Source organism: Anolis carolinensis, chromosome 6, assembly GCF_035594765.1.
Source record: "Anolis carolinensis isolate JA03-04 chromosome 6, rAnoCar3.1.pri, whole genome shotgun sequence".
In the NCBI taxonomy this organism is placed as follows: domain Eukaryota; kingdom Metazoa; phylum Chordata; class Lepidosauria; order Squamata; family Dactyloidae; genus Anolis; species Anolis carolinensis.
The window spans coordinates 8,250,802-8,273,157 of NC_085846.1; the positions used below are offsets into that span (position 1 = coordinate 8,250,802).

The window sequence follows — 22,356 nt, forward strand, 5'->3', positions numbered from 1 at the left end:
CACTTTGTCAAAAATTGCACTACTGCTTTTATGGAAACTGTCATACATTACCGCGTGCAGTTTTTCAAAATCACAAATCCTCCCTGTCAACAAATGTCTAGAAAATAGCAGCAAGAGTTTGTTATGTTTTTTTCTTGATATTAACTTACACAGGAACAACAGCCATTGTGTCCACTGAGAAAATGCTGGTGTTATGTATTAATCCCAGTATTCTGATAGCAGTAGGTGGGATATGAAAATTAACATATTGTGAATGGACCAGTTTGCCTTTGACCTTTAAGAATGTAAGAAAACGATAGCAGGAAGGGAATAGGTGTTCCTCTAGATTTCATAAACATCTGTTGTTTCCTTCAGTAGTAGCTACTTTGGCTACTGGTGAGGTATGATGGAAACAGGAACAGCCAAAAACATTCTAAGTGCAGCCAGTCTTCAGACTGATATACACACTACAGCCATTATGGCACAGGTTGTCTTATTTTCAGTTTCTTTCCTGATCATAGAGTACATGGAATGTATCTTTTTCACTTACAGGTTAGATATAACAATGCATCAGACGTTTCCAAAGCTTTAGGCACAGAATTCAAAAACACTTCAGGGTAAAAAGCATGGCAGAAGTGAAGGGGGAAAGTTTGTCAGACTGGTTCTGCAGGTAGAAGCCACCCCCATCAGGATAAGCTATAGTACCACAAAGTGCACACACCTCCAATTGCACACCATATTGCAATTGCGAGAGAAAAAAATGAAATAACAGTCATATAAGTTTCTAAGGAAATCTAGGACATAAGGGTAGAAATACTTCAACAAATAGTTTAGAGAATGTGTTGTATACTAAGGGCGTCAGGCATTCCAGTAAAGATTGAAGTTTTCCGGCTTAAAGGCCACACTCATTATTATTATTTTAATTTTACATAAACCCAGATTCTATAATGCGAAAAAATTGTGTGTAAAGCTTGAATATGGTTAATGGATATGGCTTGTTAAACATTCATTAATGTGTTAAAATTAGTTCCTGTTTGGGGAATGATATGTTACTAACTTTTTAAAAAACCTGTAAGATATCCAAATGATTAAAATAGCTTCAAGTGCCCCAAATTACTTTAAAATAACATTTTGTGGAACAGTTTTATATTTATACTAAAATCCGGAACACATTTGTATTGAGATGCAAACAAAGGTGTCATTGTTATGCTCTTATTAGGAGAAAAAGTAACATGTTTCAAGTCTTGTTGCTGCTTGAAGCATGTTATTTTCAAATTGTCTGGTTAGTTAAGAATCCATCAGTAGATTCTTTGACTTTAAATGCATCACTTTACATTCAATCTCATTTACCTTTGAATCGCTTTTTCATTTAGTTTGAAATCCTCACATATTTGAGATTTCACTACTTGGAATAACCAGATGTCTTCCTGAGATGACAACTATAATGAAACCATTCTTTTCTCACAAGAAAGTGGGATGCATACTTTTGTAAGCTATATAATTAAAATTACAGTCTTGCCAAAAACCACTCCAAAACTTAGATTCTCATAAAAGTATTAGAAGGAGGAGAAGATGGAGCAAAGGTCCTATTTGATGACAAGGGGCATGGTGTTTTTAATAGCCAGCACAAAACTAAGGCCCACAAATGGTACATTAGGAAGTCATTGTGGGAGGACTTCTAGCAGTTGTGCTGTCTGGTTTGTAAGGGCTCTTGGCCATCAAAGGAAGAATTTAGACCGGCAAGATCCATATCCACACCTACAGGATTGAAAGCCCTAAAAATGGAGAGACCAGTCTTTGTGGAACTGGCTAGAGTAAGTGTAGGAAACCGCAAGGCCTGGGGTTGAGAATGACCCTCAGTAGTTCCCCAGTGGGAACATTCCTTTCATGGGATATTGACGTTTGGTTGATTCCCATCATCTATTCAGGCTTCTTTCTCAGCTGAAAGTAATTTGCTGGAAAAGCATTAATCTAAAATATGCTTCTCCTGTCCTTTTGCTTGACCCACCACTGGAATTATGGAGATCTTTTCTGAAATAGAATTGGGCCTTCATCTGAAAAGAGGGGTAAGATTGTGTGTGGAGTTGAAAAGAAAAAGGTTCAAATCCCATCTTAACCTCATGTTCCCTTGGGCCAGTGACCATTGATTACCCTAAACTTACCTGCCAGGCTTTTTGTGAGACTGAGGAGAGAAGTACTATACAGTGTTCCCTCACTTATCGTGGGGGTTAGGTTCCAGGACCACCCGCAATAAGTGAAGGTAGGAACACTATATTTATTTTAATATTTATACATTATTTTAGCAGTTATACACTATTTTAAGTCTTTATCAATTGTGTGTTGATAAATAGCCTCCTTCTCCTCCCATTGCCGCTTGGGCTCCTTCTCTCCCGTTGGAGATTTATGATTTATAATAGTTTTTTAGAGTTTATTGAAAAACTGTGAAAAGTGAACCGTGAAGTAGTGAGGGAACACTGTATTTGAGATTTCTGGAAAAAGTGCAGTAATAAACACAGTGAAAATCAGAATGGCAGATCATCCTGACACAGGTTGTCTATTGGCCTTCATTCTCCGTTTTAGTCAATTGACAAGATATGAGTGGATGTTGGTGTTGGCTGACCTACGTAAGGTGTTGAGCTCAATGCCCCAAATAGGTTCAGCACTCTGGATAGCTCCTTTAAAGTCCAGACTAAAAAACAATGTGGATTCACCACTCTCTAAGCGGATGTCTATGACTTAATTCACAAATCAAGTGTAAGGAGATAGTCTTGGCCTTTACTGAGAAGATTTTAAGCCCTTCAACTGCCTTTCCACTATCAGAACAAAAAAAAAAAAACACAGCAAAGCGTTCCCTTCTTTTCTCTTCTCCAAATATTTCTGATTCTTGCTTGCTTATAATCTATACATCAGTAATATGTTTGGCTTCAGAGCATCCTCTGCTGGTGCCAAAAGACAATACAAGGAACTCGGTTGCATTTTTTAATTCCATCAGCCTCACTCTGGTTCCTGCGTGGCCCAAGGATTAAGGAAGTAAAGCTGGGATGGCACAGCTCAGAAAAATTGCTTTTCTGGGCTAAAATTTCCTAAATGTCCAAGGGATTCTGGGAGGTACAGTTCCAATAAATATTTCCCTTCAGAAAATGCCCTTTCAAGGCCTCAAAGTTTATTGTAATGTTTACCGCCATGGAGAAGGACAAATATTTGTAGGTTTTTGTCCCTGAGAGCAAAATAACTAGAGTTGAGCTTGATACACCAGCGTGGATGAGGATGGTTGTCTGGTCTTCCGCAGGCAAAATATTTTAGACCCAGCTCTTGAGAAGAAAAGATTTTATAGGTGCTTTTAAGCATCCTCTCTAGCAGTTGCAGGGAATAGGATCTAGAGGAGGGTGACCAACATGATCAAAGATGTGGAAACCAAGTTTTCCAAGGAATAACTTTGGGAGCAGGACACTTTTAGGTTGAAAAACTGGAAGTGATACAATAGTCAATAGAAGATTGAGAAAGTTTGAATCCTGCTCTTCAAGAGACCAGAACACAAACCAATGGTTTCCAATTACAAGAAAAAAATTCACCCAAAACTATACTGTAAAAGGTACTTGTGTTGGAGAGTGGTGGAGTCTCATCTTTGAAGATCTTTAAACAGAGGTTGAATGGGCATCTTTCAGGAAAACTTTAGTTATATATTCCTGCAGGGCAGAGGTCTGGACTAGATGACTCTAGTGGTGTCTTCCAACCCCAAAATTATATGATTTTCATGCCCATAATTTCTCACCTTTGGCTATGGTGGCCTGAAGCTGTAGACCAAAAAGATCTTAAGAGCTGCATGTTCTCACCCCCTGTTTTAGACATGTTGAATTACGGTTGGACAGAAGATATGGTTTATGCTGAGCGATAAGTTTTTCATACTGGGATCCTGGGTGGAAATAGGAATGAAGACATTTCCTGGGTGAACTAGGCTAAAAATGCCAAAAGCAGGAGCCAAGGTACACCTCAGAAAGAGGAAGGAAGGGGGAGGGAGGCAAAGGAGGGAAGGAAGAAGATGAAGAGAAAGAGGGAACAAGGCTCAAACGGAGACAGAGGAGAAAGCAGGAAAGATAGAAAGGGTGCAGAAAAGGGGGAAAGGGACAGAAATTTTTAAAAAGAAAAGACGAGTGAAATCGTTCATCTGAGAGAACGAGCAACCAAGAAAAACAAAGGAGAACAAATCAGGATCAAAACGAAGTGTAAGAACGAAATCAGGTGAACCTGAAGTGCTACAAAAGAAGAAACAGAGGATTAAAAAACAGAACCTGGGAGAGGAGAGTTAAAATACACACCGGCACTAAACAAGTACGTGAGTGCCAGTGGTTGTCCAAGGAGAGAAAGAAAAACATCAAGGAACTGGGAATTGCAGATCAGTGCCATGTCCCAAGGAGGATATTTTGAGAACGAGCGGCATTACCAAGCCCTGGAAGTACCTCCTGCTAGGCCCTCTGGTTCCGACCTGGGCCCAATTTGTGAGTCTGAATTGGCTTCATACATCGGAGATGAACAGCTGCTCTCAGAATTGCTGCAAGGGGCTCAGCACAGAGGCCCCAAAGGCACCCCATTTCCCAACTACTTCCCCATGGAGCCGTACCCTTTCCTCTCTTATGGAGGGGAGCGTAAGGGCCTGGGACCCTTAGACCCACGTTCTGTCGCTGTCAAGGAGGAGCCGCGAGGAAGCGAAGCTGGACGGGTGGGTGGACGCCACCCATACAATGCCATGCACTTCCCAGGTGCCCACTGTGCCCAAGTGGCCCTTGGACAGCCAGGCGGGCGTGCCGGACAAACTCTGAGAGTGCTCAAGGTAAGAAGATCAAATGTTCCTCAGCCACCATTGCCCTTGGAGGCTGTGCTAATCTAGAATGTATGACACACCATGAAGTCCTGATCCATATTTATGGTTCAGTCCATACTGCCCCCCCCCCCCCCAGCTTGCATATATAGGCAAACCCCAAGTTATGAACAAGATAGGTTCTCTTGTATTCAAGTTGGTATAGGTACTTTTTAAAGTGTAACTCCAGCTATATACACACATGAATGCTTTGGATCGCATAGGGAAGGAAGGGTTAACGCCCCATAGTGTTTGTTTGGCTGTCTGTGCCTTGTTCAGAAGATTTCACCTCACTTTCTACCCCTGTGATAATTTTGAAAAATTTGTCTTATTGTGGAAACAAGGATTAGTGAGAAAGCTTCAGTGGAGACATCTTTTCCTCATGATAACTCTTTCAGGAGTTAATTTCCCTTGGGGACTCTATATCAGGCATGGGCATACTTGGGCCCTCTGGGTGTTTTGGACTTCAACTCCCACCATTCCTAACAGTCTCAGGCCCCTTCCTTTTCCCCCTCAGCCGCTTAAGCAGCTGAGGGGGAAAAGGAAGGGGCCTGAGGCTGTTAGGAATGGTGGGAGTTGAAGTCCAAAACGCCTGGAGGGCCCAAGTTTGCCCATGCCTGGTCTAGATACACACAATGTTCCACAGGATATAATGAGGTCCCTGCCCTAAGGGACTTGCCAACTATAATCTAACACAGGAGAGACAAAGGGGAAAGGGAAGGAAATGGACACCGGGGCAGATGGGAAGAAGATGTGGTTTATTCTGTTGCAAGTACTCCATCTTAATTACAATATACTAAAATATGGCTTCAGGACCACATATGGCCCTTGAAGGCTCTTTTCAGCCCTTCATCCAACCAAACTAGACCTGCTTTTTGCTGCCTGGGAAAAGTTGAAAATTCGTTCCCTCTCCTGGAAGCTCCAATAGTCACAATCCTTTTTTTATACCGTCTGTGGTCAGCATTATTCAACATTATTATTATTTTTTTCAAAACCAGAAGTGGGCTGCTTATGTTGCTATTGACAGTCTATGTTGCCCATGGAGAGTCCCAGTTAAAGAAAACTGGCTTTATATTTGGCATGCTCATGTTTGAAGTAAGGGGATAGCTCAGGGTTTGGGCCAATGTTTTGTGGAAAAGGTCAGGCTTTAGGAAGGGGTTGAAAGAAGAGAGACAGCTCCTCCTTATAACATTTACCACATCTCCAAATTCATTCCCTCCTCTCAGAATTGGCCTCCTCTAATTTCGACCCAACTTATTCAATTCTTACAGCATCATTTTGTGTTTCTTAAATGTGAGCAATCCCATCTTAAACTAGGACCACAATGGTCCTTTAACTGTCCTCATCCACCCTACACGTATATGACCAGAAACTTCCAGAATTTGGAGATGTTATTTTGTCCATATTGGCTCAGTAAATCTGGAAGTTGCAATCCAAAAAAACTGATATTTCAAGGTTTCAGTAGGACACAGTGAGTGAGAAGCCTAACTCAAAACAGAGGAGAAAAGTCTTAGTTTTTGCGAGGACCAACTAAAGCAACATTTAACCAGTATTAATTACACCCTTCTCTGCTTATTGGAATATTGCATGGGTGCTAAGGCAGTTATATTTCTGAATATTTATAGCATTATAGGTATTGCAAGAAAAAAAGATGGAAAAATGGGATTGTGCTACAATTGACAACACGTTTGCACTGGAAAAGTCTGGGATTGGTGAGAATGACGTAAAACTCATGGAATGTTTTAAAATTATTTTTAGACAAATTAATACAAAACCTATATACCAATGTACAAACAAACACAAACAAAGTTAAAATACTTTTTCTAGAATTAAAGATAACCTATTACTACCTCTATATGCTATACATCATAAAACATTAACTACATACAATCTATATTATCTAAGGGCTTTACATCATGTCTGATAATTATATTCTCTTAATTCTAGACCAATTGCATACACACAAACACACAAATACACACACACACACAAACAATATTTATCATGTCAGAAGTGAACCAAGGGTACAAGTTGTAATGTATTAGAAAAACACTGTTTATTTTTTAAATTCCCACATAATAACACCCTTCTAGTCCCAAAAACCAGTGAGAGAGGTTTTACTCTATCTTTGCAGGAGGAATACAATGAATGGGCCCCAGTCTTTCTTAAAGTTAGTTAGAGATCTTCCCTTGATCAACATAGTAAGTTTATCAATTTCTGCAAATTCACTTATTTTCATAAGCAAAAATCATTTTGTTTCAGAATTGTTGAGTCTTTTCATCTTTGAGGATAGATCATTCTTGCTGCTGGTGTCATGTATAGCAATAACCTTCCACATTTTGGTGTCATGTATACCAGTAACCTTCCACATTATGCAAGGCTTAGAAACTCCCTTTCTGGCTGGAAGAGGCTAACAAAGAACTTCTCAAGAGGTATTTTAATGCACTTTAGCTTCCCACAAGAGGAGGAAGACCTTACTATCAATCAATTTCTCCAGGACTGAGGCAAATCCTTCCCTCCAACAGACACAAAAACAGATCAATCGATTACACAAGAGATATTGCAGGGTTGGGCTTTGCTTTGACATCATAATAATCTATACAAAGAAAACAGGAGTAGAAGAGATCCAAACTGCTGAGCTCAAAAGAAGAGACCTTAGGTACCACATGATAATTCATTACAGAATGCAGAACTTGAGAAAGGTGGTTGGGGAACTTTCCCAAGCTCTGATACAAAGTAAGATGCTTTAGTCCAACTGGCTCACTGTACACTTCATGCAGAAGGACATTAATTCACAAACAGAGCCCCATTACTTCTTAAATATGAGTTAAAGTTGTTTATGTAGGTGCATTAAATTTGGTTTCTTCTTATAGGACTAATTATAGGACAGGTTTTACATTAGCCGTGAAGGGCCCCTGGTGGAATAGTGTGTTAAAGTGCTGAGCTGTTGAACTTGCAGACCAAAAGGTCCCAGGTTCAAATCCCGGGAGTGGAGTGAACGCCCACTGTTAGCCCCAGCTCCTGCCAACCTAGCAGTTCGAAAACATGCAAATGTGAGTAGATCAATAGATACTGCTCTGGCGGGAAGGTAACGGCGCTCCATGCAGTCATGCATGATGTCTATGGACAACGCCAGCTCTTCGGCCTAGAAATGGATATGAGCACCAACTTCATCCATGACTGGACTTAACATCAGGGGAAACCTTTACCTTTACTTTAAGTGAAGATAAGGCATGGTACCTTTGGGTGCATCTACATTGTGGAATTACTGTAGTTTGACACAATTTAAATAGCTATGGCTCAATGCTACGGAATACTGAGAGCTATAATTTGGCAACCTTCTTGGCCAAAGAGTGTTGGTACCCCACCATACCACAATCCTAGGATTCCCTAGCACTGATCAATGGCAGTTGAAGTGCTGTCAAACTGCATCCATTCTGCACCCTTCCTCTCTGTGAGAGTGTCCACATCATGCAGTCAGAACAGTTCAATACCAATAGAATGGTTATGGCTCCTTTTTAGGGAATCCTGGTGTAAGGATGTTATGAGTTAATGGGAATTATTGATATGATTTTATTTGTTTATTAAAAGGAAAAAAGGGGAGTTATGTATTGATGAAGACAGGTCTCACATGGAAGCCAGCTGTGTTCAGCGGGTTGCCATGGCAACGTAACCTCTCTCTGGAGGAGAAGGGGGCGTGGCTTAGTTGGCAGTTAAAGCCTGTGCCTTTTGAAAAAAACAGTTGCTGTTAGACTTCTAAGGAAGTTAGGAGCTGTGGGGAATCAGCAAAAGAGACGCTGCTCTTGGACAGTTTTAGGTAGTTAGGAAATAGAAGCTTGGTCACAAGCAGACGGCAGCTTATGGTCACTCAGGGGAAAGGCTGGGGATATAAGTTGACCGGGAGTTTTATTTACTGTTCTTTGAAGAGAAGTTATTTAAGAAATATCCATTCAAACAAGATGGCATTGTAACTTAAGATCCTGAAACATTTATGTATTGGAACCATACGCTTATGTACAAATAAACTTGAATTTTGTTATTGTTCACAAAGATCAGTCTCCTTGCTTCACTCTGAGCCTGAGGGAAAGCCATTACCTCATGTTGGTGGCAGTTGCCATACTTTCCTATATAAGTTACCATATTTACCCATATAAGTTCATCAGTTTTGTTATCCTTCCTTACCTTCCAAATCCTCCTGATATATATATAATCCAAACATATCTTCCCTCCACATTTGAAAGACTGTTCACAACTATTAGCAAGTGGTGGGATCAAAAAGGATTCCTCCCTGTCATATTTGCACAAATTCACACATCGCCTCTTCGCACCTGGGATTTATAGTTTGGGGAACTGCTTGTCGTTCTTTGCTTCAGCTAATGCTGCTCTCTGTGCATGGCCTTCTCCTCCTCTTCTCCATGTCACAGGGTCCACCTTGCAGCCCCTCTCCACCCTGTGGCACCCCGAAAGGGAAGAAGTCGGTGAATAAAGACAGCCTGGAGTACCGCCTGCGTCGGGAACGCAACAACATCGCTGTGCGGAAGAGCCGTGACAAGGCCAAGCGCCGGGTGATGGAGACGCAGCAGCGCATGGTGGAGCTCCTGGGTGAGAACGAGAGGCTGCGCAGCCGGGTGGAGCAGCTGATGCAGGAGACGGAGACCCTCCGTGACATTTTCCGACAGGTGCCCGAGGCCGCCGGGCTGATCAAAGGCCTTGGGGGCTGCAGCTGAAGTTGGACGTGGGGTCTAGGTGGTGGGGAGAAGGGCAGGGAGGGAGCAGCACAAGGCAAGCTGGAGAGGGAGTCGGTGGCAGCAGCTGTGGGGCTTGGGGTCAAGAAGGCGTGGGACTTTGAGCATGTAAATAAAAGGATCTCTTTTGGTGACATGTAGCCTGTGGTGGTCATCCATTGAAAAAACTGTGTTGATTTGTAGTGAATCTCTCCAAACGTTCACCTGGCCCTTGCAATCCACTTTCGATATAAATTCTTAGGACTTCATCACATGCAAGATCCCCCCACCCTGTTTCCACACACTTCTATCTAAAATACTTCATTGGCAAAGCAACTTTATATGACTCAAAGAGACTTCCACTTCTTGCTTGTGCTGCTTCATCTGAAATTGTCTCTGAAGTGTAGGGAAATGGGGTGAACTGGAGCCGGTTAGAAACAGTCTTCTGAGCTCCTAATGTACATGGAAACAGGATAAAGCGAGAGAAACACGTGGGATGGGATCAGTCAAATTTGCCTGTGTTGAATAACTTCAGTGATGCGAAGTAAAGGGAGTTATGTAGGTGTTCTCCTACCAAGCATTATTTCTCCCCCAAAATCCTGCTTCATGAGCCTGGCATGGTAATATTTTAAAATTAATTTAATCCTTAGGAATATCACATTTTTTTGCTTTCAAAATTGTGCTTTTGCTAGATTTTAAACTTTGTTTTCCTTTCTTTTTGGCCATCTACAGTTAGTTCTAGTGAAGTGGTTCTCAACCTGTGGGTCCCCAGGTGTTTTGGCCTACAACTCCCAGAAATCCCAACCAGTTTACCAGCTGTTAGGTTTTCTGAGAGTTGAAGGCCAAAACATCTGGGGACCCACATGTTGAGAACCACTGTTCTAGTGCCTAGTAGGTTTTGGTACTTCAGCGATTGAGAGTAAGGAGAATGGGGTACGTAAATTCTCTGTCTTCTTTAAAGACTAAATGCCATGCAAAGAAGACTATTCCACACACAAAGAAGACAATTTCCTGCACTTTCCTCTCTTTCTCCCAGCTTTGTCTGATGAAGTCCTTAAAGATTAGAAGAACCTGTGCCCTGTGAGATTTTAGAAGGCAACGTTTTCCATGTTTCCTGATCATTGACCATGTTATTTGCAGCTAATAGGAATCAGAGACCAACAATAGCACTTTTTGGATGACAACTCACAGACTCCCTCCAGACTATGGCCAGTGGCCATGCTGGTTTTAGAGTCCTTAAAATGGTCATCCCCAAAGGTTAACCTTTCCAGGCTTTGGTTTTTTTGCATGTTTACTGGCCCATATTAATGCCAAAACCACCGGACCGCTATGGCTTTTGTGTTGGGTTTGGAGGGAGAGATGGACGAAAATGGCAAGTGTGTTTGAGAGGGAGTTAATTAGAGTTAATTACCTTGATTGCAGTTTGATACCATTTTATCTGCCCTGGGGCAGTGCTATGGACTCATGGGAGTTGTAGTTTTACAAGGTCTTTAGTTTTCTCTGACAAAGAGGGCTAGTACCTTATCAACAACTCCCAGGATCCCATAGCATTGAGCTATGGCAGTTAAAGTGTATCCAACTTCATTCACTCTACACCAGGCATGGACCAACTTGGGCCCTTCAGGTGTTTTGGACTTCAACTCCCACCATTCCTAACAGCCTCAGGCCCCTTAAGCGGCTGAGGGGCAAAAGGAAAGGGCCTGAGGCTGTTAGGAATGGTGGGAGTTGAAGTCCAAAACACCTGAAGGGCCCAAGTTGGCCCATGCTTGCTCTACACTGTAGATGTATCCAAAGACTATTGATCTGGGGACATGATAGATGAAAGCATCCTGTGGAGGAGGTCTAAGTAGATAAATAAAAACAATTCCTCTCTTCTTCTTCGTGGTCTCTGTGAAATGCGCACATATGGGTCTCCGGTGCAGGCGCCGCAGACCCATACGTGCGGATTTCACAGGTGACCACTCAAAGAAACATGGTTACAGGTAAGCAACCCAAGAGAGATGACACAAACCGGCATGAGAATGCTGTACTTGTGCATCACGTCTACATACCATTTGGGCAACTCAGCTTTGCTTCTGTGTCTCTGTGCCAACTGCAATGTAACATCGTTTTCCAACATGGGCACATAGGGCAAATTACAAGTCTCTCAGTCCTTCAGACTCCCTGAACTCATATTGTTCTTCGTCAAAAGAAAAGAGGAAATTGTCTAGCATAGACATATCCAGGAATAGTGAGTCACTATTTCAAAAGATTACAGGGTTACAGTTTAACACCTACTCTTCCCCTACATCACACAATGGCCATGGCCGTGTAACGTTTCACAGATGAATACTGAGACCTGTACATTCAAGTAACATTGTAGTACTGAAGGGACCATAAGCCAGAAAATAGTAAACTTTTGCCTATGTAGCTTTGCCTCTGCATATGCCCCTCCCTTCCTGTGAGCTGGTACCTTTCTCCAGAAAGTTCCAAGACCAAAAGTTAGCTTGAAATCAACAAGCGAGGTCACAGGTATCACTTATGCCGTGGGTGTGGAAGGTGAGGAAGACCCTCAGCCATTGGTTAATTTTAGATAAACCAAAGGTATAAATTCTTTGTTTGCTGCAACATGCTTTTGTGATGGCCATTTGCATAGTACAGCCCTCTGGGGTATGTACAGCTGTTGCCTTCTCACAGCTGTGGTGAAAATAAACTTTGCTTTTTGCATCTCTCACGAGACTGAGTTTTTCTGCCTGGTTTCCCTCCTGAGCCAGGACCCTTTGAAGGTAATTGTCTTACAGCATCAGATGTGTTCAAAATGGCAGATGTTATTAATCAGGAGAAACTTACAAGCGAGGAGATGCTCCAGCAGTTTGCTTTTGCTGGAGTTTACTGAGAGGGACAACATTTTGGCGCCTCTTCTCCTTTCTGCCCTGATAACTTAACTGAGCACAAGCTAGTTTTGTACTTTGAACTCAATTTGTAGCAGCTGAAGAATGCTGAGGACATAGGGGAAAACTGGGATGGGAGTTGATTAATCAGAACAGTTGGAAGAAATAGAAATCCTATTTTTCAAAACAAAATGGATTGGTTTTCTCATGCACATAAGGCCTGCTGTTGGGAAGCTGTTGTGACTGCAAAATATTGACGATGGCGGGGCAACTAATGTTAATAATTTATTACCATTTGTATTAGCAATACCACTCCCAGGATGGGGGACAGGAGGTACCCAAATATCCTATATATTTGATTGGTTTACACCCTGCTTTTCTCCCAATATGAGAATCAAAATGGTTTATAATGAAAAGAAAAACCAAATACAGGCAATCTCCAGGTTACGAACGAGATAGTTTCTGTAGGTTTGTTCTTAAGTTGAATTTATGCTTAGGATACATAGGGAAGGGTTAAAGCCTCTGTGGTCTTTGTTTTGCTGACAGTGTCACTGGTCAGAAGATTTCACCTCACTTTCTATCCCTGTGAAAATAGGATTTTGAAAAAATTGGCTTGTTGTGGAAACAAAGATTGGTGATAGAGCTTCAGTGGAGATGCCTTTCCTCCATATCTTTTTCAGGAGTAAATTTCTCTTCCTAGAGGCAGAATCATATTTAAGAAATGGCTACTTAAAGATCAAATTATGGACACAATGGCCCCTTTAACACTGCTGACTAATATAATCCAGTTCAAAGCAGATGATGTGGATTATCTGCTTTGATAACCTGGATTATATGGCCGTGTAGAAGGGTCCTACCACATGGAAAAATGGAAGCTCTCTACTTCTTTGCATTGAACTACAATTTGCGGCAGGAGGAAAAGTCTGTCCTGCACACGTTATCAGGAGCTTCCCAAAAATGTAGGTCATTTTGCAAACCTGACCCATTGATGGTATGGAAAAAGAGAAGTGGGGCAGAGCTGTAAGTGTATGTGTGTTCAAGTCCCCCGTCGATTTACGGCAACCTCATGAAAGTCATCGGGTTTCTTTAAGCAAGGAATACTCAGAGATGGCTTTGGCCAGTTCCTTCCTCTGAAATATAGCGTGCAGAACCTGGCGTCGGTTGGCCGTCTCCCACCCAGGTATTAATTAGAGCTGACTCTGCTTAGCGTCCAAGAAAGGATGGGATCTGGTACCTTTAGAGTATTTATATAATATCTGGGATCCATTGGCTTTAGGATAGTCCTATCCTCAGAACAGGACACAACGGAGATAGGGAGAGCGGTTCCCAAACTCTAGTCTGCCATAAGGTGGGAAGGGCTTCAAAGATAATGGGTTGTGTTGAGGAGAAGGAAGAGCAGAGGCGAGAAGATGTTGTGGCTTGTGGCTAGCTTTGTTCTCCTTCTGGTTGAGTAACAGGTTGCTTCACAAGATAATGCAACAGGGGTTGGTTTACCTTGAGGTTGGCTCCTTTGCATCCATGGCTCAGTGGAGAGGCAGGGAAAAGCAACACAGAGGCACCCGGTAGGGCAGGGATACCAAGCCATAGGTTCTGGAGAACTCTGCAAAACACAGGAGTCTCCTTCAAAGGGGGGCTTGAGCCCTGGATTCTGCAGACCAGGGTTTGAATCCCTAACTCCCGCATTGGGTGGCCGTGGGGCAAATCATTCTCTCCCAGCCTCAGAGACAAAGGCCATCTCCCTCCGAACAAAACTCTCAGAAAAGTCCATGATAGGGCCAACCATGAGTTGGAAATGACATGAAGGCATACAACAACAAAATAGCTGTGCTTGAGGTGGCCGCGGAATTCATGAAGTGGCTAGGAGGAGGAGGAGGTCAGCATCATCCCAATACTGGGTTGTCACTGAAGAAGATGATACCCAGATATACCCATTTCATTCACGAGTGGCAATCTCCCTCCGAACAAATCTCACTAAGAAAACCCATGACAGGGTTGACATAACTTGGAAACAACTGTTGGCACATAACAACAAAATAGCTGTGCATGATATAGCTTCAAGATTTGTGAAGCAGCTAGCAGGTGGTTAGCAATGTTGCATTGGCTCCATCCCCAAAGCTGCAGCTCTCCGGAGGTTGTAACATCAACCGCTGGCTTGTGCAACCTGTGTGTATCTGTGTGTGTGTGTGTGTGTGTGTGTGTGTGTGTGTGTGTGCATGAGAAAGACAGAGGAAGAGGCAGGGAGAAAGGAAGCTGCTTTGAGTCCTTTGTGGAGAGAAAAAGTAGGGTAATAATAACAACAACAACAACAACAACAACAACAACAACAACTGGCAAAAAAGGCTCTCCATGGACATTTCCTGGGCAAATTTGAGAACAAAATTGTCAAGGAGAAAACATGGATGTGGCTCACAAATGAAACTTTGAAAAAGGAGACTGAGGACCTGATTCTTGCAGTCCAAGAACAAGCAATTAGGACAAATGCCACCAAAGCCAGAATTGAAAGGTCGACTACAGATTCCAAGTGTAGGCTCTGCAAGGAAGCAGATGAATCAATGGATCACATCCTCAGCTGCTGCAAGAAGATCACACAGACACAGGACTACTAGCAGAGGCATAACACTGTTGCTCAGATGATCCACTGGAACCTGTGCCACAAATAACATCTGCCTGCGACAAAAAACTGGTGGGATCACAAGCCTGAAAAAAGTTACAGAAAATGAACATGTAAAACTACTCTGGGACTTCTGAATTCAGACTGACAAGAGTTTTGAAGCACAAGACTCCTGATCTCATGATTGTGAAAAAAACAAAGTATGAATCGTCAGTGTTGCAATTCCAGCTGACAGCAGGATTGATAAGAAGCAACTGGAAAAGCTGACACGATATGAGGATTTAAAGATCGAACTGAAAAGTCTCTGGCACAAGCCAGTCAAGGTGGTCCCAGTGGAGATTGGCACACTGGATGCAGTACCTAAATACCAGCCAGCACTTAAAAATAATCGGTGCTGACAAAATTACCATCTGTCAGCTGCAAAAGGCCACCCTATTTGGAGCTGCACGCATTGTTCGCCAATACATCACATAATCCTGGACACTTGGGAAGTGTCCAATGTGTGATCCAATACAAAAGCCGGCAGTGTGATCTTGTTTGCTGTGCACTAATCTTGTTGTGTATCAAATTATTATTATTATTATTATTATTATTATTATTATTATTATTATTATTATTATTATTCAGTGACAATCCAGTATTGGAAAGAATCTAAAAAGGCCAAGATGATCAGGGCCCCAGTTTTTTGCCCCTCTAATTCCCAAGGGGTGGATGTACAACAAACATTTTGTGCAAAGAAAGAAGAAAAAAACCCTCCCAGAAGTGGCCTGAAGTCTACCAAAGCAGCATCCATGGTTGTGAGCCCTTCCAGCAGCACACTTTGCCCAGCCCTGCTTGACAGCAGCCTTCCTCAACCTGGTGCCCTGCATTTTATTAGACAACTAGCTTTGCCCGGCCACGCGTTGTTGTGGCTTATGGGAATCATTTGTTGGCCAGGTGGAATAGCAGTGAATGGCCTTGCAGCCTCAAAGCCTGGCTGTTTTCGGGAGTAGCTGGAGTAGCACCCTCAATCAAAGAGCCGCTTTGAAACCTGGCTACTTCCTTAGTAGGGGAATCCTTGTTTGGCCAGCTTGAACTGCACTGAATAGTCTTGCAGCTTAAAAACCTGGCCGCTTTCTACATAGGGCATCCTTTCTAGTCCTGGTTGTATGGGACAGAGTAGCCTCCTGGCTTCAGAGCTTGGGGGTTTTCTATCTAGGGGAAATCTTGGTTGGCCAGGTTGAATAGCATTGAATAGCCTTGCTGCTTGCAAGTCTGGCCACTTTCTACCTTGCAGAATCCTTGGTTGGCCAGTTTGAATAGCAATTAGTAGTCTCAGTGTGGCAGGTTTGAATGCTGGAATTAGCCACCCTGATTAGCATTTAATGGTCTAGCAGCTTCAAAGCCTGTTTGCTTCCTTCCTGGGAGAAGCCTTTGTTGGGAAGTGTTAGCTGGCCCTGATTGTTTCCTTTCTGGATTTCCCAATTTCCCTGCTTTCAGAGTGTTGCTCTTTATTTACTGTCCTGGTTTTAGATTATGTTGTTCTGTATTATTATACCACAGTAATTATTTCATATTACAGTAGAGTCTCACTAATCCAACATTCGCTTATCCAATGTTCTGGATTATTCAACGCAGTTGGCCTTTTAGTAGTCAATGTTTTTCTAGTCAATGTTTTCAATACATTGTGATGTTTTGGTGTTAAATTCGTAAATACAGTAATTACTACATAACATCATCACGCATTGAACTACCCTTTCTGTCAAATTTGTTGTATAACAAGATGTTCTGGTGCTTAATTTGTAAAATCATAATATAATTTGACGTTCATTAGACTTTTCCTTAATCCCTTCTTATTATCCAACATATTCGCTTATCCAACATTCTGCCAGAGTATTTATGTTGGATAAGTTAGACTCTATATTTATAATCTTATATTATCTGCTTAGAACTGGATTATAGCTTACAGCTTCTTCACAGCTGTATAAAATGCACACTGAAATGGATTATATGGTAGTGTGGAGTCAAGATAATCCAGTTCAAAGCAGATAATATAAGATTATAAATGGGTAATATAGCTGTGTGGAAGGGCCTTGAGTCTACACTGCCATATAATACAGTTCAAATCAGATAATCTGTATTTTATAGGCAGTGTGGAAGAGGCCTGATTGAAGAGGCCCTGGGTGCCATTAAATGGCTGAGTGGGTTGCTAAGAGACAAAGTGGGCGGAGCTTAGCCTTCTAACTGGCAGCAATGGGGAAAAAACAGTTATTCCTCTCCCTCTAATTAGGACTTTATTTTTCTTGGTTTTTTAAATGTAAAAACACAGTCCGGATGGCTATGTCTTTTGTGGCCAAATTTGGTGTGTTTTGGTTGTGTACTTTTGTTGTTTAAGTTAAGGGGAAAACTATCAGAACATTTTTATATACAGTAGAGCCTCACTTATCCAAGCCTCGCTTATCCAAGCCTCTGGATAATCCAAGCCACTTTTGTAGTCGATGTTTTCAATATATTGTGATATTTTGGTGCTAAATTTGTAAATACAGGAATTACAACATAACATTACTGCGTATTGAACTACTTTTTCTGTCAAATTTGTTGTATAACATGAAGTTTTGGTGCTTAATTTGTAAAATCATAACCTAATTTGATGTTTAATAGGCTTTTCCTTAATCCCTCCTTATTATCCAAGTTATTCGCTTATCCAAGCTTCTGCCGGCCCGTTTAGCTTGGATAAGTGAGACTCTACTGTATATAGAAGAGATCTAGTGTCAGGGAATTCATAGGAAGGGACTACAGCTGTTTAACTGACATGGCATGTTCCTCTACAACAGGGGTTCTCAACCTTCCCAATGCCATGACCCCTTAATATAGTTCATGTTGTGGTGACCCTCAACCATAAAATTATTTTCTTTGCTATTTCATAACTGCAATTTTGCTATTGTTATGAATTGTAATGTAACTATCTGATATGCAGGATGTATTTTCATTCACTGGACCAAATTTGACACAAATACCTGATACGCCTAAATTTGAATACTGGTGGGGTTGTGGGGGTTGATTTTGTCATTTGGGAGTTGTATTTGCTGGGATTTATAGTTCACCTACAATCAAAGAGCATTCTGAACTCCACCAACGATGGAATTGCACCAAACTTGGCACACAGAACTCCTATTACCAACAAAAAATACCGGAAGGGTTTGGGGGGTATTGACCTTGAGTTTTGGAGTTGTAGTTCACCTACATCCAGAGAGCAGTGTGGACTCAACCAATGATGGATATGGACGAAATTTGGCACAAATACTCCAATATACCCAAATTTGAACACTGGTGGAGTTTGGGGAAAATAGACCTTGACATTTGGGAGTTGTAGTTGCTGGGATTTATAGTTCACCTACAATCAATGAGCCGCTTGAACCCTACCAATTATAGAACTGGGCCGAACTTCCCACACAGAACCAGCATGGCCAACAGAAAACACTGAAGAGATTTGGACGGAATTGACAGTGATTCAGGGGAGATGTAGTTCACCTACCTCTGGAGAGCACTGTGAAACCAAACAACTATGGATCTGGACCAAATACCTGATAAGCCCAAATTTGAATACTGGTGGGGTTGGGGATGATTTTGTAATTTGTCAGAGGGGTCTTTGGGGACCCCACTGACACCGCCTTGTGACTCCCCAGGGCTCTCGACCCCCAGGTTGAGAAATGTTGCTCTACAAAATACAAATTCCAGCATTTCTTAGGAAGGAGGCATGGATAATTAAAGTAGTGTTTACACTGCTGCAGAAGAGCACCAGAAACTGGTTCCTAATCTGGCATAGACTTGCGAGGGCCTCTAGTGGTCATAACTGGCATTACAACAGAGAGTTGCAAAACACCTGAAGCTTTTCCTGGATGTTGTTGGGAGTGCAGCTTCCAGCACTTATTTTGGGGGGGATTTCTTTTGCCCCTGGGGATTCCTGGTCTGCAGTCACACCTTGCCCACCCCAGCTTTACCCACAGGGAAGCCCAAGTCTGCCCATGCCTGGTTTAAACTGCACTAAAATAAAGAACCCACCTCCCATTTTAATCCTGGTAACCTTATCTTCGTGTCCACAACCCTTGTGACAAGAAAAGACTTATCTCTATGTAGGAGGTTAGACCAAAGAGATATGGACCCAGGCTCCAGGGAAACTGCGCAACCCCATTGCTGTCTCCTCCAAGAAATCAAGAAGTTCTCCCCCAAGGTCCTTTGTCAACAACCATCCTGTTTGAGGCAGACTTGCTGTGCTCTTTGTTCCCTCTCTCTTATCTCACCCTTGGGAAGGTTTATGGTGGCTCCGACCGATACCGAGACAAAGGCCTTGAGCTGAGCAAACAAGAGGTCTCTCCTCCCGTCTGAGCGCAGAAGGCAACGTAAACAGAAGCACTGTCTGCAGCAGCCCAGCCTTGCAGAGGAAGGGACTGTCTGGCAATAAAGAAAAACTTGTAACGTACAGAATTTAAAGCATATTAATGCTGTTGATCCAGAGAAGCATCAGACGCAATATGCTGTAGCTAATGGCTACCAGATGGTTAGACTCAATCAAGGAAGCCATGGCCCTGAGTTTGCAAGACTTTAGTTGTGAAGGAGAGGATGACTTGGAGGTCTCTCATTCATGGGGCTGCCATAAATCAAAGTCAACTTGAATGTCCCTTTGCTGGACCATTCTTACATACAGTAGAGTCCCACTTATCCAAGCTAAACAGGCCGGCAGAAGCTTGGATAAGCGAATATCTTGGATAATAAGGAGGGATTAAGGAAAAGCCTATTAAACATCATATTAGGTTATGATTTTACAAATTAAGCACCAAAACTTCATGTTATACAACAAATTTGACAGAAAAAGTAGTTTAATATTCAGTAATGTTACGTTGTAATTATTGTATTTACGAATTTAGCACCAAAATATCATGATATATTGAAAACATTGACTACAAAATTGGCTTGGATTATCCAGAGGCTTGGATAAGTGAGACTCTACTGTATATCCTTCTGATGCTCTTCATGTATGTTAGACTGCAACTCCCAGTATCCCCTGTGCAGGACATGAGCTAGTTAGGGGATATTAAGAGCTGTAAACCACATCTGGAAGGGGCCAGGTTGGGTGAGGCTAGTTTTTTTTTTCATTCCATGTGAAATCAGACTGGTCATTTCCCCATTCCTACTGCTCTCCACTTTACCAAGCATTATCATCCTTGGGTGCTGTGAGTTTTCCAGGCTGTCTGGACATATTCCAGAAGCACTCTCTCCTGACGTTTCAGCCATATCTATGACAGGCAACCTCACAACCTGAGGATGTCTGCCATAGATGTGGGCGAAATGTCAGGAGTCAATGTTTCTGGAACATAATAATAACTACTTTATTTTTGTATCCTGCCTCATCTCCCTGAAGGGACTCGGGGCAGCTCATATGGGGACCAAGCCCAGTAATACACAATAAAGTAACATAGATACAGTAGTACAGTTATCCAACCTCCACTTATCCAACGTTCTGTATTATCCAACGCAGTCTCCCTTTTCGTAGTCAATGTTTTTGTGGTCAATGTTTTCAATACATTGCAATGTTTTGGTGCTAAATTCGTAAATACAGTAATTACTACATAACATTACTGTATATTGAACTGCTTTTTCTGTCAATTAGTTGTAAAACATTATGTTTTGGTGCTTAATTTGTAAAATCACAACATAATTTGATGTTTAATGTACTTTTTATTAATCCCTCCTTATTATCCAACATTTTTGCTTATCCAACTTTCTGCTGGCCCATTTTTGTTGGATAAGTGACTCTACTGTACATTGAAAACATGTAAACGTATAAAATCATAAAGCATGTAAAATGCAATAAAAACATACTTGTAACCGATACCAATAGCCAGGGGCAGTGGGCGTATTCAAAAATTGACGAAGGCAATAAATTTTATATATGTGTGTTGTATCTTGCAACTCTGAGAATGAGCCAAAAAAGTGCAGTAGATGGGTATAGGTGGAGGTTGGGACACCATCAATTTATGTCAAATTCATGCCTATTCATCAAACGCACATTGGAATAATCAGGTTTTTAATTCTTTCCGGAATGTAGTCAAGGTGGGGGCTAGTCTGATTTCTCTCAGGGGGGGGGGGGTCCAGAACCATGGAGCCACCACCGAGAAGGCCCTCTTCCTCATCCCCATATGGCCTGGAAAACTCACAGCAACCCAGTGATGCCGGCCATGAAAGCTTTTGACATTATCCTTTCTAGTGCGTAATCTTTTCTCGTCCTATCTATGTATGTATATAGTAAAAAAGGTAAAGGTTTTTCCTGACGTTAAGTCGTGTCATGCCAAACTCTGCGGGTTGGTGCTTATCTCCGTTTCTAAGACGAAGAGCCGGCGTTGTCCGTAGACACCTCCAAGGTTATGTGGCCACAGGCATGACTGCATGGAGCGCCGTTACCTTCCCGCCAGAGCAGTACCTATAGATCTACTCACATTGGCATGTTTTCAAACTGCTAGGTTGGCAGAAGCTGGAGCTAACAGCAGGCGCTCATTTCCACTCCCGGAATTTGTACCTCGGACCTTTCGGTCTGCAAGTTCAACAGCTCAGTGCTTTAACACACTTCGCCACCGGGGCTCCTTATGTATATATATATATAAATATATACTTTACAGTATATATATATATCTCTCAATTGCTCAACCAATATATCTAGCTTTAGCAAGACTACAAAACTGGGAAAAAGGCAGGACTCATTTTACTACATATTGGGGAAATGTTTGAGAAGGGCACAAGGAAATGATCCAATACACTATTGATATCTTAATGATCAGCTTGAGAGTCAAGGTATAGATGTAAGATTTCACAGATCAGGATATTTGGCTGCAAATGACAAACCAGTCCCTCACTTTTACCATTTTATCTCACCATCCGCTACACCAGGCATGGGCAATCTTGGGCCTTCCAGGTGTTTTGGACTGCAACTCCCACCATTCCTAACAGCCTCAGGCCCCTTCCTTTTGCCCCTCAGCCGCTTAAGCGGGGAAAAGGAAAGGGCCTGAGGCTGTTAGGAATGGTGGGAGTTGCAGTCCAAAACACCTGGAAGGCCCAAGATTGCCCATGCCTGGCTTAGTTCATATATTGTAGCAGGTAAAGGTGTGTTAGCTGTTGTAGTTTAGTTTTACATATACGAAAAATGTTTTGGGTTTTTTTATGGTGGTGTTTTTTGTTTTGCTCTTTTTGGTATTCACAATTTTGTCTTTTGTTGTTCTGCAAGTCTGTACTTTTCCTTTTTTGTTTTACGAAGGAAGAAAACAAGGTTAAGAGAAATCTTGCCCT

The 22,356-nt window shown here is 42.1% G+C and overlaps 1 protein-coding gene across 1 annotated transcript; it reads left to right on the top strand.

Moving 5' to 3' along the window:
- Positions 1 to 51: 51 nt before the first annotated feature.
- On the top strand, positions 52 to 10,749 carry cebpe (CCAAT enhancer binding protein epsilon). The gene is made up of 2 exons (XM_003229016.4): positions 52 to 4,807; positions 9,259 to 10,749. The coding sequence occupies exons 1-2, from the start codon at positions 4,382 to 4,384 to the stop codon at positions 9,559 to 9,561; spliced, it is 729 nt and encodes a 242-aa protein (XP_003229064.2). The 5' UTR covers positions 52 to 4,381; the 3' UTR covers positions 9,562 to 10,749.
- The last annotated feature ends 11,607 nt before the right edge of the window (positions 10,750 to 22,356 follow it).